This window comes from Glycine max, chromosome 4, assembly GCF_000004515.6.
Source record: "Glycine max cultivar Williams 82 chromosome 4, Glycine_max_v4.0, whole genome shotgun sequence".
Taxonomy (NCBI): Eukaryota; Viridiplantae; Streptophyta; class Magnoliopsida; order Fabales; family Fabaceae; genus Glycine; species Glycine max.
In genome coordinates this window covers 19373065-19393003 of record NC_016091.4, presented here as the reverse complement: position 1 = coordinate 19393003, position 19939 = coordinate 19373065, and the positions used below count along the sequence as shown (strand labels likewise).

Genomic DNA, 19939 nt, shown 5'->3' with positions numbered 1-19939 from the left:
TTTTTGCAAGAATCAACTGTTTCTTTCATTCTTCCTCACTACGAGGTTGTGAAAACAAGACAACAATTGGTACCTCTAAGCCCTACACTGGGGCAATGAAAGGCACCATGCAAAAACCTCAAGCGAACCTAGGGGCAGATTAGAAGTTTTCACCCAATAGGTTCCCAGCTATAAGGTCATGACGAAAGACAACAATTGGTACCTCTAAGCCCTACACTGGGGCAACGAAAGGCACCATGCAAAAACCTCAAACGAACCTAGGGGCAGATTAGAAGTTTTCACCCAATAGGTTCCCAGCTACAAGGTCATGACGAAAGATAACAATTGGTATCTCAAAGCCTTACACTGGGGCAATGAGGGGCATCATGCATGAGCCTCAAGTGAACATAAGGGCAGATCAAAAGTTCTCACCCGTCGATGTTTTTAAACAAGAAAAAAAGGAGACAAGCCCTGGAATTTCGATAGATTGATTAAACGTCAAACGGCTCCATTGCCGTTACTCCAAAATGGTCAAGTGACTAAATCAAACAGAATATACACTCTGAGGGAGTTCCCAGAGAGATTTGCAAAAGATAGGATGAGGTTGCATGAATTATCACCTTTTTCAAAAGGACAGTCAATCTGTGTTTTCCAAAAAAAATTAAATCAAAATCAAAATCACAAAATAGGGAAAGAATGTCATGAACATTGTACAACTTTCCATTGCATTGCATTGTTTCATATGAGGTCAGCATTACCAAATTTTACGACAAAGGTTGCATGCGTCTGCATCCCTAAAAATCATGTTAACTACATAGATTTCCTACATCTCGTGTCCAATCTTGTTGGATGACCGGCCCTCTCGATGAGTCGATCTCTTGCTTTCTCATAAAGGTGGACCCTTGGGTACTAGTACCTATCACCTTTAGAGGACTATATGTCCTCACCATCAGAGGACTGCACATCCTTGCCTGCAGAGGGCTGCACGCCCTCGCCTTTAGAGGGCTACGCGTCCTCATTTTCAGTGTACTCCATATCCACACCTTAGGAGAATATAAGGTCCTTTGCCCTTAGATGCTTAACCGAGACTTGCGCTCCCGGTTAAGGGGCTCGTAGTTTCCTTTTATCAGTTCCTGGGCCACCCCCTGATATTGGAGGGCGGCCAACTGTGTGAGCACATCCAGAGAGGGAGGCTATCACGCATCTACTATGCATACCAGGGCAAGATTTCACCCGTGCCGCAGCAAAGAGACGAGTGCGGATCATGCGCACCAACATGACCACTCTTACGTGGATATGGATGACATTGCTATTTAGCAACATTCTGCCCAGCGACCACAATGCCAATCTCCCCCTGCAGATGTATCAGTTGGTCTGTGCCGTCATGACATAGGTAAGTATGCACATGGCTCAATTGATTTCTGATGTCATCTATTGTTTGCAGGGATCGCGCCCACAAGACGCCCAATGGACCCAAAGAAGTCCAACAGGGCCCTGGGGTTTCCAGCTCTGGTTACGGGCCTCTATCAGTCCTACAGGGTACCCGTTCCCCCAGCGAGGTCATGCCATCGTGACATAGATAAGTATACATATGGTTCAACTTATTTCTGATACCATCTATTGTTTGCAGGAATCGCACCCACAAAGACACCCAGTGGACCCGGAGAAGTCCAACAGGGCCCTGGGGTTTCCAGCTCTAGTTACGGGCCTTTGTAGTCCTACAGGGTACTCGTTCCCCCCGGCAAGGTCACACCATCATGACATAGGTAAGTATGCACATCGCTCAACTGATTTCTGATTTCATCTATTGTTTGCAGAGATCGTGCCCGCGAGACACCCAGTGGACCCGAAGAAGTCCAACAGGGTCTTGAAGTTTCCAAGCTCTAATTATGGGCCTCTGTCAGTTCTACGTAGTGCCTGTCGCCCCCAGCAAGATCATCAGGCCCCCTACTAATCGAGCTTTTATCAAGAAGTACTGCGTCCCCAGGCAGGCGCAGGGCGAAACACCACAGCAGCCCGGGGATGGCCGGCAGCGGGCGACAGACGTACCGCCATCACCTCTAGAGTTCATCTCAACTCATCCACAAAAAGGTTAGAGCATTGCTTACAACCCATGGCCGACCAATAGCCGACCAAGTCCAAAGCCAAAGGTAAGCAAAGTACTAGGTCTGTGATCGACAAGCCATCACGCGTCCAGCTCAAGACGTTAAAGAAGCGCTACTAGGAGGCAACCTAGTACCTTTTAAATCTCTGCTTGTTATTTGATCACCTTTGTTTCTCAAGTCATAGCAGGACACACCTAGTTGCTCATGATCCTAGGAATTTAAATAAAACAAGCACAAGCTCGGAAGTTAGTCATACCTCACAAAATATATATATGTATGTTTAGGTAGAAAGATACCTTAGATATGCATGTATGTAGCAAAAATACTTCACAAAACATATATATGTATGTTTAGGTAGCAAGATACCTTGAATATGCATGTATATAGCAAAAATATTATACATATGTTTAGGTAGCAAAATACCTCATGAAAAAAAAGAGCGAGCAAGAAAAGAATAAGAAAAAAATAGAAAGAAAAATAATAAAAAAATATAATAATAATAATAAGTTGTCTAGCTAAAAAACAACATGCTTGTGAAAAGAGATAATTTCCAACTTTTCTTTGAAAGATTTTACTGATCTTAACCAGTTTTTGAAAAAAAATGTGTGTACACATTTGAAGGGTAAATGCTGTGAAAAGTTTTTCGAACACCCAAGATAGACTCGGATGAATGCACAAATTGATAGAAGAACGTATTTTGGAAATACTGGGTTGACTTAAAATAGGGAAAATGAATCCTGAGCCCTAGTGTCACATGACCATAAAAAACTTGATGCTTGAGTGTCCACATAGGTGCATGCATGACCAGTTTTGCATAAAATTTCCTAATCATCATTGTTGCATGTGTATCATGGAAATAATGTAGGACATCCCCTTTATCCCCGAACCGCTAGCAAAACCCTGACCTATATCATGACCAGTCGTTCTACAAGCCTTGAGCCAGAATCCCAACTTACCATAAACCTTGACCTAGGGTGAGAATGTCGATCCTTGCCCTCGGGATAAAACAAATAAAAGAAAAAATTCTTGATCAAAAGAAAGCAAAAAAAAGAAAAATTCCCAATGAAAGAGTGGGAGAAAGCAAAAAAAAAAAAAGAAAAAAAAAGAAGAAAAAAAGAGAAAGGAAAATTCTCGATCAAGGATCGGAAGAAAATAGAAGAAACATGCAGAAAGGTCTTTAGACCAGACAATATTTGAACAATATAGAATTGTCACAAAAAAAAACAAGAAAAAGGAAACCACGACCTAAAGTGGTCCTCTCCCTTTGATTGCCAACCCAAATCCTGTGCGTTAGCGACTTTCTCGCCCCGCACTAAACAAAAACAGAAAAGGAAAAGGCAAAAACACTCAAAAAAGCCAAATTCCCCACCTAAAAACCATTCCCAAAATAAGTCCTATTGATCCATGATCACGCATGTAATCTTTGATTTGATAGGAAATGATTTGCAAAATCAAGTCATGACATATCTATGGTTCGGAATTAGGATAAAACACTTACCTGTGTGAGATTGATACACTTTGAGTGATTTTCTCCTATCTTTGTTGGACCCGGTGTTTCCTCTAAATGGTCATTTAGAAACGAAATGCTAACATCCAAAATCTCATTTATGGTTATGAGAAAATTTCATCAGCATACTCTCCTTCCCCGATAGACACATTGTTTTTCATCCAAAAGGCATATGTTGCTCTGATCAGTTGGAAGTTTTGTCTCTTTACTAAAGCATGTTCGCATTTTGGTAAAGAAAACACCGAGACTATTTTTTAGTCACAGTTATCAAGAACTACGTAGGTCTGAGTTCCTCATCACAAATTGAGGATACGTAGGAGCAAAAGCCCTGCTTTTGTCGACCACCCCACTTTTTGTTACCGTGTCCCAAGAGACCGGTGGCATGCGGAGCCACATGACCGTGAGATCCCCAGATTCATGTTCTTTTATGTTTCATCCTTTATCATTTACATGACTTGAGGGACTAACGTTTGTTTTTTGATGTCGCGATTGTCATTTGTTTTGTGCATATATTTTGTTTGGACTATTGCGTTAGTGCTTACTTCGTTGTTGTCAATAGTGTTTGTTGAAATTCCGGAACCGTGTAGAGTTTTTCATTTAGGAACGTCGTCCTAAAAATAAAATGAACCAAAAATCCTAATAAAAAGAAAGAAGTGTTGTGAATAAAATGTCTGCGTATACAAAGAAAAAGGAAAGTGTGTATAAAAGGATTTTTTGTGTGTAAATGATGCGTGGAAAGAAATTCTTGTGTGTGTGAACAATGAGTGTATATAAAGAAACTTTTGTATGAACCATAGGTGTGCGTTGGAGAAAAACGAAAAAGAGCTTTGAATGTAAATAGGGTTTGACCATGTGACGTAAAGAGAAAGAGTTCCAATGCATGTACAGAAAGAGTTTGTTATGTACAAGAGTGTAGATATATGAAGAAAATTTCTTCATAGAGGATCATAGGTGTATAATTTTGTGAATATATAAAAATGAAACAAAAAGAAAAAAAAAAAAGAAAGACTGCAAAGGTCAACATGTTATAGTTAAGAAGTATAAATCATTCGTAAAGAGCAAACGTATCTTTTGGAAACAAGGGACTGACGCTAAGAGTTTATTTTCCTGAATAACCGAGATAAGAATGGATGAATTCATTGAACTGATGAAAGAACATAATTGGGAAACGTTGGGTCTATTTGTGTAAATTCCCAACCGTAGTATCACAATGCCATAAACGGGATGCTTGAGTGCCCACCTGGCTGTAGCCATGACTGATTTTGCACGTTGTTTTCAAATCATCATTGTCACGCGTGCCTTATGGAATAATACGGAAGTTCGGCCCGAGACCGACACCTTGACACCCAAATTTGTTTCGCCCCAGATATCAAGATTCGGTTCCCACGATAAAAGACCCCATTGAAACACAACCTTAGACCTTTTTGAACCTTGGCCTGTAAAAAAGGAATCCTCATTCCTTCCCCCGAAGCAAAGGACAGTGGAATCTCCTCAAGGGAGAGCGAATAGAATGCTAAAACCCGATTTCCCAAAGAAAGGGATGGGGTAGGAGAAGTGAAAAGAAAGAAAAGGAAGAAATGGAAAGAAAGAAAAAGAAAAAAATGAAAATAAAAAAAAGAAAAAAAAAGAAAGAAAAGGAAGGATTCCCGATCAAAGATCGAAAGGAAGTAAAAAGGGAAAAGAAGTAATTCTCGATCAATGAAAGAAAGAGAACGGAAGATCTTCAGACCAGATAAATTTTCGGCAAGGTAAGTGACTGCCGGCAAAGGAAAACCCATTTTTGGTGTCTCTTCCCTTCAGATTGCCATTCAAGGTCGTTCTCGACTGGCGATATCCCACCCCACATGAACAAAGAGGAAAAGACCGAAACACCCAGCGTCCTCTCCAAAAACACTACCCTCGAGAAAATCCTATTGATCCGTGATCGTACGTGTGATCTCTGATTCGATAGGAAATCGTGTACAAAATAAAGTCATGGTGTAGTTATGGTTTGGGAATAGGGTGAAACACTTAACTGTGTGAGTTTTATACACTATGAGTGATTTATTTTCAGCTTAGCCCGATGTTTCCCCTGCATGTTCATTTAAAAGCTAAAAGTTGACATCCTGCCCTTCATTCTCGGTTACAAGGAAGATTACCCTTAGCACAAGTATATTGTTTCTCTAAGATATGGTGCTCTCGCGAATGATTTATTTTTCTTTGCAAAAAGCATGTTTGCCTTTAGGTGGAAAAACCCGGTGGACCGTTCCGTCCTGCCAACAACCCTTTTTCGGAGCCACATGAATTGCGTTTTCGTTCATGTGTCCTCCACCTTCGAGTTTGGAGCCATGCATAGTGATTGCTTAGTGCAATTCTCCATTCTCAACCCTTTTTCGGAGCCCCATGAATTGCGTTTTCGTTCATGGATCCTCCACCCACGAGTTTGGAGCCATGCGTAGTGATTGCTTAGTGCAATTCTCCATTCTCAACCCTTTTTCGGAGCCTCATGAACTGTGTTTTCGTTCATGTGTCCTCCACCATCGAGTTTGGAGCCATGCGTAATGATTGCTTAGTGCAATTCTCCATTCTCAACCCTTTTTCGGAGTCCCATGAATTGCGTTTTCGTTCATGTGTCCTCCACCTTCGAGTTTGGAGCCATGAGTAGTGATTGCTTAGTGCAATTCTCCATTCTCAGCCCTTTTTCGGAGACCCATGAATTGTGTTTTCGTTCATGTGTCCTCCACCTTCGAGTTTGGAGCCATGCGTAGCGATTGCTTAGTGCAATTCTCCATTCTCAACCCTTTTTCGGAGCCCCATGAATTGCGATTTCGTTCATGTGTCCTCCACCTTCGAGTTTGGAGCCATGCGTAGTGATTGCTTAGTGCAATTCTCCATTCTCAACCCTTTTTCGGAGCCCCATCAATTATGTTTTCGTTCATGCGTCCTCCACCTTCGAGTTTGGAGCCATGCGTAGTGATTGCTTAGTGCAATTCTCCATTCTCAACCCTTTTTCGGAGCCCCATGAATTGCGCTTTCGTTCATGTGTCCTCCACCTTCGAGTTTGGAGCCATGCGTAGTGATTGCTTAGTGCAATTCTCCATTCTCAACCCTTTTTCGGAGTCCCATGAATTGCGTTTTCCTTCATGTGTCCTCCTCCTTCGATATTGGAGCCATGCGTAATGATTGCTTAGTGCAATTCTCCATTCTCAGCCCTATTTTGGAGCCTCATGAATTGTGTTTTCGTTCATGTGTCCTCCACCTTCGAGTTTGGAGCCATGCGTAGTGATTGCTTAGTGCAATTCTCCATTCTCAACCCTTTTCCGGAGCCCCATGAATTGCGTTTTCATTCATGTGTTCTCCACCTTCGAGTTTGGAGCCATGTGTAGTGATTGCTTAGTACAATTCTCCATTCTCAACCCTTTTTCGGAGCCCCATGAATTGCGATTTCGTTCATGTGTCCTCCACCTTCGAGTTTGGAGCCATGCGTAGTGATTGCTTAGTGCAATTCTCCATTCTCAACCCTTTTTCGGAGCCTCATGAACTGTGTTTTCGTTCATGTGTCCTCCACCTTCGAGTTTGGAGCCATGCGTAATGATTGCTTAGTGCAATTCTCCATTCTCAACCCTTTTTCGGAGTCCCATGAATTGCATTTTCGTTCATGCGTCCTCCACCTTCGAGTTTGGAGCCATGCGTAGTGATTGCTTAGTGCAATTCTCCATTCCCAACCCTTTTTCGGAGCCTCATGAACTGTGTCTTCGTTCATGTGTCCTCCACCTTCGAGTTTGGAGCCATGCGTAATGATTGCTTAGTGCAATTCTCCATTCTCAACTCTTTTTCGGAGTCCCATGAATTGCATTTTCGTTCATGTGTCCTCCACCTTCGAGTTTGGAGCCATGCGTAGTGATTGCTTAGTGCAATTCTCCATTCTCAGCCCTTTTTCGGAGCCCCATGAATTGCGTTTTCGTTCATGTGTCCTCCACCTTCGAGTTTGGAGCCATGCGTAGTGATTGCTTAGTGCAATTCTCCATTCTCAACGCTTTTCCGGAGCCCCATGAATTGCGTTTTCGTTCATGTGTCCTCCACCTTCGAGTATGGAGCCATGCGTAGTGATTGCTTAGTGCAATTCTCCATTCTCAACCCTTTTTCGGAGCCCCATGAATTGCGTTTTCGTTATTGTGTCCTCCACATTCGAGTTTGGAGCCATGCGTAGTGATTGCTTAGTGCAATTCTCAATTCTCAACCCTTTTTCGGAGCCCCATGAATTATGTTTTCGTTCATGCGTCCTCCACCTTCGAGTTTGGAGCCATGCGTAGTGATTGCTTAGTGCAATTCTCCATTCTCAACCCTTTTTCGGAGCCTCATGAACTGTGTTTTCGTTCAATGTCCTCCACTTTCGAGTTTGGAGCCATGCGTAATGATTGGTTAGTGCAATTCTCCATTCTCAACTCTTTTTCGGAGTCCCATGAATTGCGTTTTCGTTCATGTGTCCTCCACCTTCGAGTTTGGAGCCATGCGTAGTGATTGCTTAGTGCAATTCTCCATTCTCAACCCTTTTTCGGAGCCTCATGAACTGTGTTTTCGTTCATGTGTCCTCCACCTTCGAGTTTGGAGCCATGCGTAATGATTGCTTAGTGCAATTCTCCATTCTCAGCCCTTTTTCGGAGCCCCATGAATTGCGTTTTCGTTCATGCGTCCTCCACCTTCGAGTTTGGAGCCATGCGTAGTGATTGCTTAGTGCAATTCTCCATTCTCAACCCTCTTTCAGAGCCCCATGAATTGCGTTTTCGTTCATGTGTCCTCCACCTTCGAGTTTGGAGCCATGCGTAGTGATTGCTTAGTGCAATTCTCCATTCTCAACCCTTTTTCGGAGCCCCGTGAATTGCGTTTTCGTTCATGGATCCTCCACCCACGAGTTTGGAGCCATGCGTAGTGATTGCTTAGTGGAATTCTCCATTCTCAACCCTTTTTTCAGACCCCCATGAATTGCGTTTTCGTTCATGCGTCCTCCACCCACGAGTTTGGAGCCATGTGTAATGATTGCTGAGTGCAATCCTCCATTCTCCAGAGTTTTTCATCGTCAAGGGCGGATCCTCTTGACTGGGAATGTGATCTTTGTTTTGTTTCCGATTGTTTCTTTTTCCCAAAAGTGTATATGTATATTATGTTTGTTGTTCTTGTTGTTGTTTGTATTGTGTTGTGTAGAAAAGAAAAAAGAAGGAGTAGAGACGAGAGTTGTCATGGACTAATCAAGGAAAGGGCAAGACGAACGAAATCAGTGTCTTATCTTTGCTTTCCTCTTATCTCCGATAAAAGGTAAGTAAAGAGGGGCAACTGTCATACCCTAATTTCGTCCGGGGATTATTACTTGATGACATGCAACCTTTGGTTAGCCGCTTTGAGATTACTTGGCATCCTTTGTTGCACAATAAATGAAGTCCCGAGACGTGTCAGAAATCAAAAGAAGGCAGGCTTACGCGATCCGTGAAATTCCGTAATGTGGCGAAAATCGAAAAGAGGTGTTTTTGCGTAATCCGTGAGTTTCCGTAACTTCTTCGAAAGCTAAAAAAGACTAAATATATAATCCGTAAGGAATCGTAACCTTGCGGAAGGAAAATAAGTATCGTTACGAATTTCGTAAAGTTTCGTAACATTACGGAAAAAGAATTACCAAAAAAAAATAGAAGGGGGTGCATTTAGTAAAAAGGGGGGTACAAATAGCAATCTGGCCCACTTGGGCCTTCCAAATCCTTCCTCCAGAAGGCTGTTGCTTCTGGAGGAAGCAACCTTGCTCGCCTGGGCGAGCTGGGTGGCAAGCTCCTCCCCTATTTTGCTATAAATAGGGGGAGGAGTGAAGAAGAAAAGGGTTCAGCCTTCTTGGCATTTCGTATTCTCTTAAATTTGCTGAGGAAAATTATTTCCATGAAGAAAATCCAAGCCGAGGCGCTTCCGTAACGTTTCCGTGAGTAATTACGCGAAGATTCTCGACCGTTCTTCAACATTCATCGTTCGTTCTTCGTTTTCTTTAGTCTTCAACGGGTAAGTACCTCAAACCGAGCTTTTCAATTCATTCTATGTACCTGTGGTGGTCCACATTTTGTTTCATATATTTTTATTCTCGTTTTCATTCGCTTTTTATACCCCATTTTGACGTGCTTAAGCCATTTATTTAAGTCATTTCTCACTTAATCTAAAAATAAAATAAATTTCCACCGATCATTTGAATTGTATCATCCGTTAATTTTGGTTAAAATGAATTCCGACCGTTCGGTCGTGCCGTAACCAAGTTGGAAATCAAAAAAGAGGTAAAATAATAATATAATAATCAAAAAATACCTTTTAGTAAAATAAAACGAAAAATCAATCGGACGTTTTCTTTTTGGGATTTCTCGTTCTTAATTGAATTGACTAATAACTAAAGTGAAACTAAGGCTAAAATCAACTCGCCTAGTCAAGCTCGTCCACAAAAAATAGGATTTTGAAAGTTTATCATTTCAGTTTCTTACCAAGTAAAATGGATCATTTTTAAGGTCCAACGCCTTAAAATGATCACCTTTCAAAGTAAAAAGAATCACTTGATTCACGCATAAGAAAGAACTACGTAAGTCTGATTTCCTCTCCAAAGGAGGGTACGTAGGAGCAAAAGCCCCGCTTTTGTCGACCTCAAAAAATAAAAAGAAATAAAAGTTAAGGTAACACAATTTCCACAATTCTAAAAATAGGCTGTTGTCCTTAGACAAACGTGAGAGGTGCTAATACCTTCCTCAAGCGTAAATACAACTCCCGAACTTAGAATTTTCATTTTGACCGGTTTCCTTTGGTTTTTCCACAAATAAACGTTGGTGGCGACTCCGCGCATCTTTCCTCCTTTGGAAAGCGCACCCGTGAGCCTCGCCCTCGCTCGCCCGCAAAGGGCACATTGCGACAGTCTCATTGCGGCAGCTGTTATGTCCTGACTGTTATATATTTTAAGAATAATATCATTTTAATATATAAAAAATTTGAAGAGAAAGAAAATGTTAGAAACTATCAAATGTAAGTAGGCAAAATAAATGAGACTAAAATTGAGTTTTACGGTAGAGCAGTTTATATTTATAAATATGATTATTAAATTATAATAATGATGTAAAAATAGATAAATAAAGTTTATACCAAAAGCCTAGTAGCCAACGTATACAGCAGCATTAACAATGTAGCAGTCATCGTTCTTTTCGGGGATTTCTTCAGTTGAGCACACAAGTCCACCATCCACTACTTCAAAGTTCATGATTTGTCCGCTGAAATTTTTAGTTTAAATACAACTTTTCAATAGCATGTTGTTTCTAGTATATAACATGGAATAGGAATTTGAGAAGAAAAAAAATCTTATTTATTTGTGGGGCTTTTACTTACTATGGAAACACATACCTAATTTTATCCTTGTCCAAATTTTGTTGCAGAGGATGAGGCACCCCCAGTTTGACATGCAATTTCATGTGATCAGATGTAACACGAGGGATGTTACCTGCACCAAGTTAACTCGAATAAGGAGAATATGGATTTCACTTAAAATCCTTTTAAAAAAATTCATTTAATTGAAACAATAATATTGATTTGATCTAATGTATGAATGTCTGAATGGATAAATAATTAAAACCCAATTCAGAAATACCTTTACGGAAAGCTGGAATTGAATTGGCAGAAATTGCATCTCTGCATGGTCTCATTGCGGCAGTTGTCATGTCCTGACTGTTATATATTTTAAGAATAATATCATTTGAATATATAAAAAAATTGAAGAGAAAAAAAATGTTAGAAACTATCAAATGTAAGTAGGCAAAATAAATGACTAAAATTGTGTTTTACGGTAGAGCAGCAATTTTGTTAATTCTCATATTTATATTTCATTAAAAAATTATAGATTTTGGTCTTCACTATACTCACTAAACTTTATGCTCTAGAAGACTAAAATAATAAAATAGAATACCCATGAAGGTCATAGCCAACACCCATTTCAACAAACAAAAGCTTCATATCTTGTAATGAGCTTCCCTTCAATGCAAAGCAGGGGTCTGGTCTCAAGCTGAACACAGGTAATTGATTATTATGTCTTTATACTTTTTCAAGCAAAATTTTCAAAACAAACCCTCAAAATCTGAGAAATCCCAAACACAATCCAAACCATACCAGACCGAAAACCCCAATAAAAAATGCAGAACACTAAGAAATTAAAAACAAAGAAAGGATTTTTTTTCTTATAAAAAAATGAAAGAAACCCAGAAAAGTGACTCACCCTCAGCCTCACCAAAACCCTAATTTGTTTCAATAACAAAAAAAAGAGGAGGCCAAGACGAATTAGAATCTAAGGGCAAAAGCACAAACCTGAAACAATTGAATCCAGCGCAGCAACAATAATAACACGAATTAGCAAACATTAGGGTTCAACACAAGACAACATAGGCATGAAATTAAAGGAGAAAAAAAACCGAATCAAAAGATGGAAATTACCGAAGTGAAGGTTGAGAAATTCGGCGCAATTGTCACGGTTGCGTTGAGTTGGAGAAAAGAGGGGAGAATGGAAGATTGGAGAGTGGTGAGATGAAGGCAAACTCAATCTCTATGTGGCACGCGTCTGAGATGAAGGCAAAGGAAAAATGCACGCGGCAACAAATGAAGCAATGCCAAAATACACACGTCAACAAATGAAGCAATTCCAAAATGACGTGGAACAACCAAAGACTGAAGCGGAAATGCCAAAAAAACTAAAAAATTGGACACATGTCACCACCTGAAACATGGGCACAATAGGCATTTCCATATACATCTCTTTTATAAGACTTAGTATAGATGTGGAAAAAGCCGTTACCGTGACTTACAGTAGGTTTCCAATTCTTTGAAAAGTGCGCCTGCATGTACGTAGTTTGTGGGATTCCTTTTCGAATTGCTATTTGCAAACCCCATTTTGCTATTCTCAATCCCACCTGCTCATTTTTTTTTTCGAATACTATTGTTAAACATGATTAAAGGATTGAAAGTTTATGTTCTACAATTAAATTAACGTGAATGCTTGGAAATTGTCAGTAGCAATAAATATCTATATGCTACACATTTGCTTGAACGTGTTTGAATACAAAAGGAAAATAAATGTGAATATTATTTTATTAGTTAAAATGTGAATGTATGGTGTTTATTTGGCCTAGAATGAAATTAATAAAATGGCTATGAATTGTTAATAGAAATAAGTATGTGCAGGTCATATATTTGATTGGAATTAAGTGTATGATAGATTTGTTAGTCACCAAAGTGGCCAAGTCTATAAGGTTATTTAATTCCAAATTAATGATTATTTCAATTACTCATAAAATAATGGATGTCAAATTATATGATTATTGGTTTATGGATAATCGAAATTCATTGTTACAAGGCATTTATGGATCGCCCAAAGGTTGACTAGTTGTTCTTATAATTAATGAATATAGTTGTTGGCAATTTGTGTGCATCATTAGTTTTATTTATATGCCCAAAGGAAATAGATACTACTAATTGGTGCATATTTAATTGTCAAATAATGTTAAGAATTTTTTTAGCATCATCATGTTTGTATGTTGTGTGTTGGTGTATCACCCAAAGGAGAACATCAATACACATTGACTGTTATCTGAATAAATTATATGTATGACATGTGTTTTATGTCTCAAAACACTTATGTGAATTTTATTATGCAATACATGTTCCCAATTCACTGAATTCTCATGTATCATATGTGTCAATTTTAATGGGCTTAACTTCTCTGACTGAAATGAGCAAGTCCAATTTCACATCAGTGTTTTGGATCTTGATCTTGCTATGTTGAAAGACAAGTTTGTTACTATTATTGATTCTAGTAGCAATAAAGAGAAAGCCCATTATAAAGCTTGGGAAAGTTCTAACAGACTCAGCCTAATATTCATGAGAATGACTGTTACAGACAATATCAAGACAACTCTCCCTAAGAGTTTATGGGATTAGTGGGAGAACGCTCTCAGACAGCTGATAAGTCTCTTGCTAGGACATTAATGAGTACACTGACCACCATGAAGTTTGATGGTTTGCGTACTATGCATGAACATGTCATTAAAATGACAAACATTGCAACAATACTTGAGACCTTAGGAATGACTGTGAATGAGATCTTCCTTGTTCAGTTTATTTTAAACTCATTACCATCTAAGTATGGCATATTCCAAATGAGTTATAATACCATGAAAGATAAATAAAATATGCATGAATTGCACAATATGTTAGTTCGGGAAGAAACGCTTAAGAATCAAGGAAGTCACTCAGTCCATTATGTAAGCCACCAAGGAAATCAAGGAGCTGAAAAGAAATTTATGAGGAAGCATGATAAAGGCAAAGGGTCATTAAAGATCAATGACAACTCTTTGCAAATCCAGAAGAAGATCTCAAAGGGCAATAATTTCCAATTTTATGTGAAATATGGACACTTCCATAAGGATTTCCTAAAACATAAGTCTTGATTCAAAAAGAAGGGTGAGCTTAATGCTCATGTATGTTTTGAATCAAACTTAACTGAAGTTCTCCATAATACACGATGGATTGATTCTGGATGTTGACTCATGTTTCTAACACTATGCAGGGATTCCTTACAATCCAAACCATAAGCCCAAATGAGAAGTTCGTCATCATAGGGAATAGAGTGAAAGCTCCAGTGGAAGCAGTCAGGACTTATCATTTAAAACTCGACACTAGACATCATTTAGATTTACTGGAAACTCTTTATGTACCTAGTTTATCTAGGAATTTAGTTTCATTATCTAAACTTGATGTTACTGAATACTCTTTTAATTTTGGTAATGGATATTTCAGTTTATTTAAGCATAATCGTCTTATTGGTACTTATGTTCTTTGTGATGGTTTATATAAATTGAAATTAGATGTTTTGTATGTTGGGACCATTTTAACTCGGCATCATATTGTTGGCACTAAACCTAGTTTAGTGAATGAACGATCTACTTTCTTGTGGCATAAACGTTTAGGTCACATTTCTAGAGAAAGCAAGGAAAGATTAATAAAGAATGAAATTCTTCCTGATCTAGATTTTACGGATCTAAATATTTGTGTGGATTGTATCAAGGGAAAACAAACAAAACATACAAAGAAAAGAGCTACAAGAAGCACTTAGCTTCTTGAAATTGTGCATAATGATGTTTGTGGACCTTTTGATGATAATTCTTTTGGAAAGAAAAGATACTTTATCACCTTTATTGATGACTATTCACGTTGCGGTTATGTCTACTTACTGCATGAGAAATGTCAGGCAGTGGACGCCATAGAAATTTACTTGAATGAAGTATAAAGACAATTAGACAGAAAGGTGAAAATTATTAGATCTGATAGAGGTGGTGAGTATTACAGAAATTACGATGAAACTGGGCAACACACAGGTCCATTTGCTAAACTTATTTAGAAACATGGCATATGTGTGCAATACGCAATGCTTGGTACACCACAACAAAATGGTGTATCGGAAAGATGTAATAGAACTTTAATGGATATGGTTATGAGTATGTTAATCAGTTCAACTTTACCCGTGTATTTGTTGAATAGGGTTCCTAGTAAGGTAGTTTCAAAGACACCTTTTGAACTATGGACAAATAGGACACCTGGTATAAGGCACCTGCATGTTTGGGGTTGCCAGACATAAATAAGGATTTATAATCCGCAAGAAAAAAAATTGGATGCAAGAACAATCAGTGGATATTTTATTGGTTATCCAGAAAAGTCAAAGGGGTATATGTTTTATTGCCCTAATCATAGTATGAGAATTGTCGAAACTAGAAATAAAGGTTTATTGAAAATGGTGAAATCAGTGGGAGTATAATTCCGTGAGAAGTGGAAATTAAAGAAGTTAGAGTACAAGTCCCTTTAGCTTGTGCCTATTGCAGTAATGTGATTGCTCCTTTATTTATTATTACAAACAATAATGAAGAAGCACAACATAATAATGAGCCCATGATACATAATGAACCTATTGTAGAAGAACCGCAAGAAGTAGCATTAAGGAGGTCTCAAAGAGAAAGGAGATCAGCTATTTTGAATGACTATGTGGTATACCTACAGGAAACAAAAACAGACTTAAGAATTAATGATAATGATCCAGTTTCATTTTCACAAGCTGTAAGCTATGATAATTTTGAGAAGTGGTTAAATATCATGAAAGAAGAGATAAATTCCATGGAACATAATAGTGTTTGGGACCTTGTAGAATTGCCAAAAGATTGTAAGAGAGTTGGTTGTAAGTGGGTCTTCACGACTAAATATGACTCTCATAGCAACCTTGAATGTTACAAGGCTAGACTTGTTGCTAAGGGATTTACTCAGAATGATGACATTGATTATAAAGAGACGTTTTCACCGGTCTCACGAAAGGATTCTTTCAAGACTATCCTGACATTAGTAGCCCGTTATGACTTGGAGCTACATCAGATTGATGTGAAAACTATCTTTCTTAATGAAGATTTAGACGAAAATGTTTATATGGACCAACCAACAGGGTTCTCAATTTAAGGAAAGGAACACATGGTGTGCAAATTAAAGAAATCAATATATGGTGTTAAGCAAGCTTCCTGTCAGTGGTATTTAAAGTTTAATGATACCATGCTTCCTTTAGATTTAAGGAAAATACTGTTGATCAGTGCATACATCTGCAGCTCAGTGGGAGTAAGGTTATTTTTCCAATTATGTATGTTGATGATATTTTACTTGCAGCCAATGATCGGGGTTTGCTACATGAAACTAAGAAGTTTCTCTCTAGCAAATTTGAAGTGAAAGATATGGGTGAGGTAAGCTATGTGATAGGGATAGAAATATTCCATAATAGATCACAAGGATTGTTAGGCTTATCTCAGAAAACATATATCAATTAAGTACTACAGAGATTCAGGATGAAAAGGTGTTCAGCATCACCTGTTCTAATTTAGAAAGGAGACGAATTTAGTCTCGCACAATATCCTAGAAATGATATGGAATGAAAACAAATGGAAGTAGTTCCATATGCATCAGTTGTTGTTGCATCTACCATGGAAGATAAATTTGTAGTATGTTTTGAGACTACAATTCAGGATAATTGGTTGCGGAACTTTATTTCAGGGCTTAGAATTGTCGACAGTATTGCTAGGCCGCAGAAAATGTATTGATACAACTCTGCAACAGTATTTTCTCTAAGAACGACAAGTACTTTAAGGGTGTTAAGCATATGAAGTTGAAGTACTTTGTTGTGAAGGAAGAAGTTCAGAAATAAAGAGTGTCAATAGAACATATTAGCACAAACTTTATGATAGTTGACCCTTTGAATAAGGAATTACCGCCCAAGACATTTATAGAACATGTTGAAAGTATGAGCATTATTGTTATTGATGATCATTAAGTGTAATTTACCTTATCTATTTTTAATGACACTCTGAGCTCAATTATGATATGTTTTTTATTACTTGTTCTCTATGTTTGCATGCATGTTTATGTTAGAGTAATGTTAACAGGGTTGTCTTGAATAAAGACATTATGTTGGACCAATTATGTACTCCTAACTTATGATCATATTAAGGAGAAGACTAATTTGTAGTACATGGAAGGAACTATATCGATTAGGTGATGTACAACCTTCATGACTCGAATTTGTCCGTATTCTTAATCATGAAATTATGATGTACCCAATGTATAGAACGATTCGGTCATTTTTTAATGCACATTATGTTAGTTTAATCTATTTATTTATTTAGTCCATAATGTTTAGTAGTGTCACATGAGCCAAGTGGGAGAATGTTAGAATTAATGTCTCATGTGAGAAGCATGTGACTTATGTAGGGACTAATAAATAAATAATTAATAATTAAGAACTAAATTGTAATTGGATTAAATAGGAGAAATTTCTAGAGGTAACTACTACTTGATGGGAGTAGTGGTTATAAAAGGGGTTAATACCAAGTAACTTGAAATAAGGTTTCCTTCTTGACAAAAAAAGTGTTCTCTCTCATTTATAGTCATCACAAACGCAGAGAAACAGACAGAATAGTCAAGGGAGTGAAATTTTATTTCTCTCATCTTCCAAGGAAATCAAAGTACACCACCGGAAAGAAGCTTTCCTAGGAAAAAAGGTACCCATTATTTGTTTATTTATTATTTGTGAGAATCATACATTTTAAGATCATGTTAATTTCCTATAATTAATAATCTAGAAAACCTTAATTGTTTTACAAGCAGGCCATCTCCATTCAAATCAAAGTGGTCAATCATAGTTGTGCATTGCTCCATGGATTTTGATTCTCCTAACCTACGCAGCATCCTTTGCAAGCTTTTGGTTGTTATAAACCCATACATTTCAGTGTTACGGTACATCTCAAAAGCCTCTGCCAAATCCTTCAACTTCTCTTCCCCAGCATCCTCCATTATCTTCACAAAATTTTCCAAACTCAAAAGCCCATCACCGTCAGAATCCAATTCCTCAATCAACTTTTCAGCGTCTTTGAACAATAACTCACCACCCATCATGCCTAGCCGGTTCCTAAGCTCAGATGGGGAAATCTTACCATCCCCATCTTCATTGAAATACTTAAGAACGCGCTCAAACTCTGTGTTCACCCTCATATTATCACAACTAAGAAAATTGACTCAAAATAACACTTGTGAAATTGTTCTGCACAAGATTAAATATGTTCGTTCAGGGTCGTGGGCTAATTGTGTGTAACTTTGTGGGGGGTGGTGTTTTTATATCTTGTTGTGATATATAAATGGCGGATTATTCAATTTGCATATGTAAATGGCATCGGAAAGTTCACGATGCGAAGGAGAAAGGAAAAGGCCAAGACAGCGTTAGATGAGAAACACGAATTATATAATGCTTATTGCTTACCCGTGTTAGTACCGCTTTGCCATGTATATATACAAGTCAATTATATTTCCGTAGACTCATCTGTAATAATACATACGAAAATATTTTTAATAGGAATGATTGTACATGACATTCTCAACAGCTTTAAACAATAAATTCATTTGATTTTTCATTTGAAAGAAAATTCATTTTAAAGTATATAATAATTATAATGTAATCATAATAATTAATGGTAATAAGATTTTTTTAAAATTATAATAGTGAAAATAATTAAAAATGATTTATAATAATTATACATATTATACTTTCTTACTGCAGACTTAATAATAATAATAATAATAATAATAATAATAATAACAATAATAATAATAATAATAACAATAATAATAATAATAATAAACTAAATTTTTACTAACGAATGCAAATAATAAAAAAATATTACCAGTAATGAATATAATATTACTAAAAATATTTTATACACAATTTTGAATAAACTTAAATGTAATTTTGATTCCTTTATTTTGCACGATCTAAAAATTTTGGTCTTTTCATTTTGAATAAAGATATTTGATCATTTTATTTTAGAAAATTCACAATTTTGATCTTAATTTAAAAAATATACAATTTTGGTTCAATCTTCAATTTTATCTATATTTTATTTTTTATTTCTTACATTGTAATTAATTAAATTATTTTTTTTATGATACCTTAAATGAATATGTTAGGTCTAAGGTTCAACCGTATCAAAATAAAAAAAATAATCCGCGTGTAAAATTGAGGATTTGACTAAAATTATAATTTATTTAAAATAAGAGGACCAAATGTCTTTATTTTAAAATAAAGGAATAAAAAAAAATTAGAACAAGAGAGATCAGCTGTCTTTATTTAAAATAGAGGAAACATAATTGTAGATTTAACAAAATAAGAAAATCAAAATTACATTTAAGCCTTTTGAATAAATATCTTTGTTAATTCTGAATAATAACTTTCTTTAGTATTCTTCACTATTTTTTCTTTGTGTTAGTTTCACATTTATTTGCACACTTAATAATTTATGCACAATTGTTTACATATAAAATAATTTTAAGACAACTATGACATTCAAAAATCAATCTTTATAATATCTTGTGATTGAACATAATTTCACAATCACTATAAATAATCATGAAAATGATTAGTATCTAATATTTCTATTTTTTTAATTGAAACAGAGTTTAAGAATGAAAGGCACTCAAGGAAAAAATGAGAAGGGACATATCTTTGAAGATAATTCAATCTTGAGTAACTATATGTATCAATAACTAAATAAGTTATATGTAAAATGAGAAAAAAAAAGTTAATATCGACATAAGAAAATTTAAAATTTAGAAAAAAATAGAAATATCTTTTATTTGTATAATAAATTAACAAAAAATTATTTTGATTTGATTGACTTATATGTTAAAATACATAATTCTATTTTTTTATGGAAAATACATATTTTATTAAGTGTCGTAAAAAATTATT

General features: G+C 36.9%; 2 protein-coding genes across 4 annotated transcripts; both read right to left on the bottom strand.

Moving 5' to 3' along the window:
* Window positions 1–10355: 10355 nt before the first annotated feature.
* LOC100805775 (uncharacterized) lies at window positions 10356–12172 on the bottom strand. 3 transcript variants are annotated; one of them, XM_006578367.4, is made up of 7 exons: window positions 12055–12172; window positions 11840–11928; window positions 11534–11629; window positions 11219–11295; window positions 10960–11071; window positions 10720–10844; window positions 10356–10523 (listed from the first exon to the last, which is right to left on the bottom strand). In XM_006578367.4, exons 3-6 carry the CDS (start codon window positions 11578–11580, stop codon window positions 10727–10729), a joined length of 354 nt encoding a protein of 117 aa, XP_006578430.1. In that variant the 5' UTR covers window positions 11581–11629; window positions 11840–11928; window positions 12055–12172; the 3' UTR covers window positions 10356–10523; window positions 10720–10726. The 3 variants fall into 3 exon arrangements, with proteins under 3 accessions (XP_006578430.1, XP_040870556.1, XP_040870557.1); XM_041014622.1 differs by having other exon boundaries at window positions 11534–11928; XM_041014623.1 differs by having other exon boundaries at window positions 10975–11071; window positions 11534–11928.
* A 5511-nt stretch (window positions 12173–17683) lies between these two features.
* Window positions 17684–18325, bottom strand: LOC100805239 (probable calcium-binding protein CML25/26). The gene has a single exon (XM_014774663.3). It carries the CDS (start codon window positions 18187–18189, stop codon window positions 17755–17757), a length of 435 nt encoding a protein of 144 aa, XP_014630149.1. The 5' UTR covers window positions 18190–18325; the 3' UTR covers window positions 17684–17754.
* Window positions 18326–19939: the final 1614 nt, after the last annotated feature.

Coding starts and splice junctions, on each gene's coding strand:
- LOC100805775 (XM_041014622.1), bottom strand. CDS start 11,580: ATGAAGCTTTTGTTTGTTGAAATGGGTGTTGGCTATGACCTTCATGG. Junction 11,296..11,533: donor GTTGGCTATGACCTTCATGG/GTATTCTATTTT, acceptor AATATATAACAG/TCAGGACATGACAACTGCCG. Junction 10,845..10,959: donor ATTAGGTATGTGTTTCCATA/GTAAGTAAAAGC, acceptor TAAAAATTTCAG/CGGACAAATCATGAACTTTG.
- LOC100805239 (XM_014774663.3), bottom strand. CDS start 18,189: ATGAGGGTGAACACAGAGTTTGAGCGCGTTCTTAAGTATTTCAATGAA.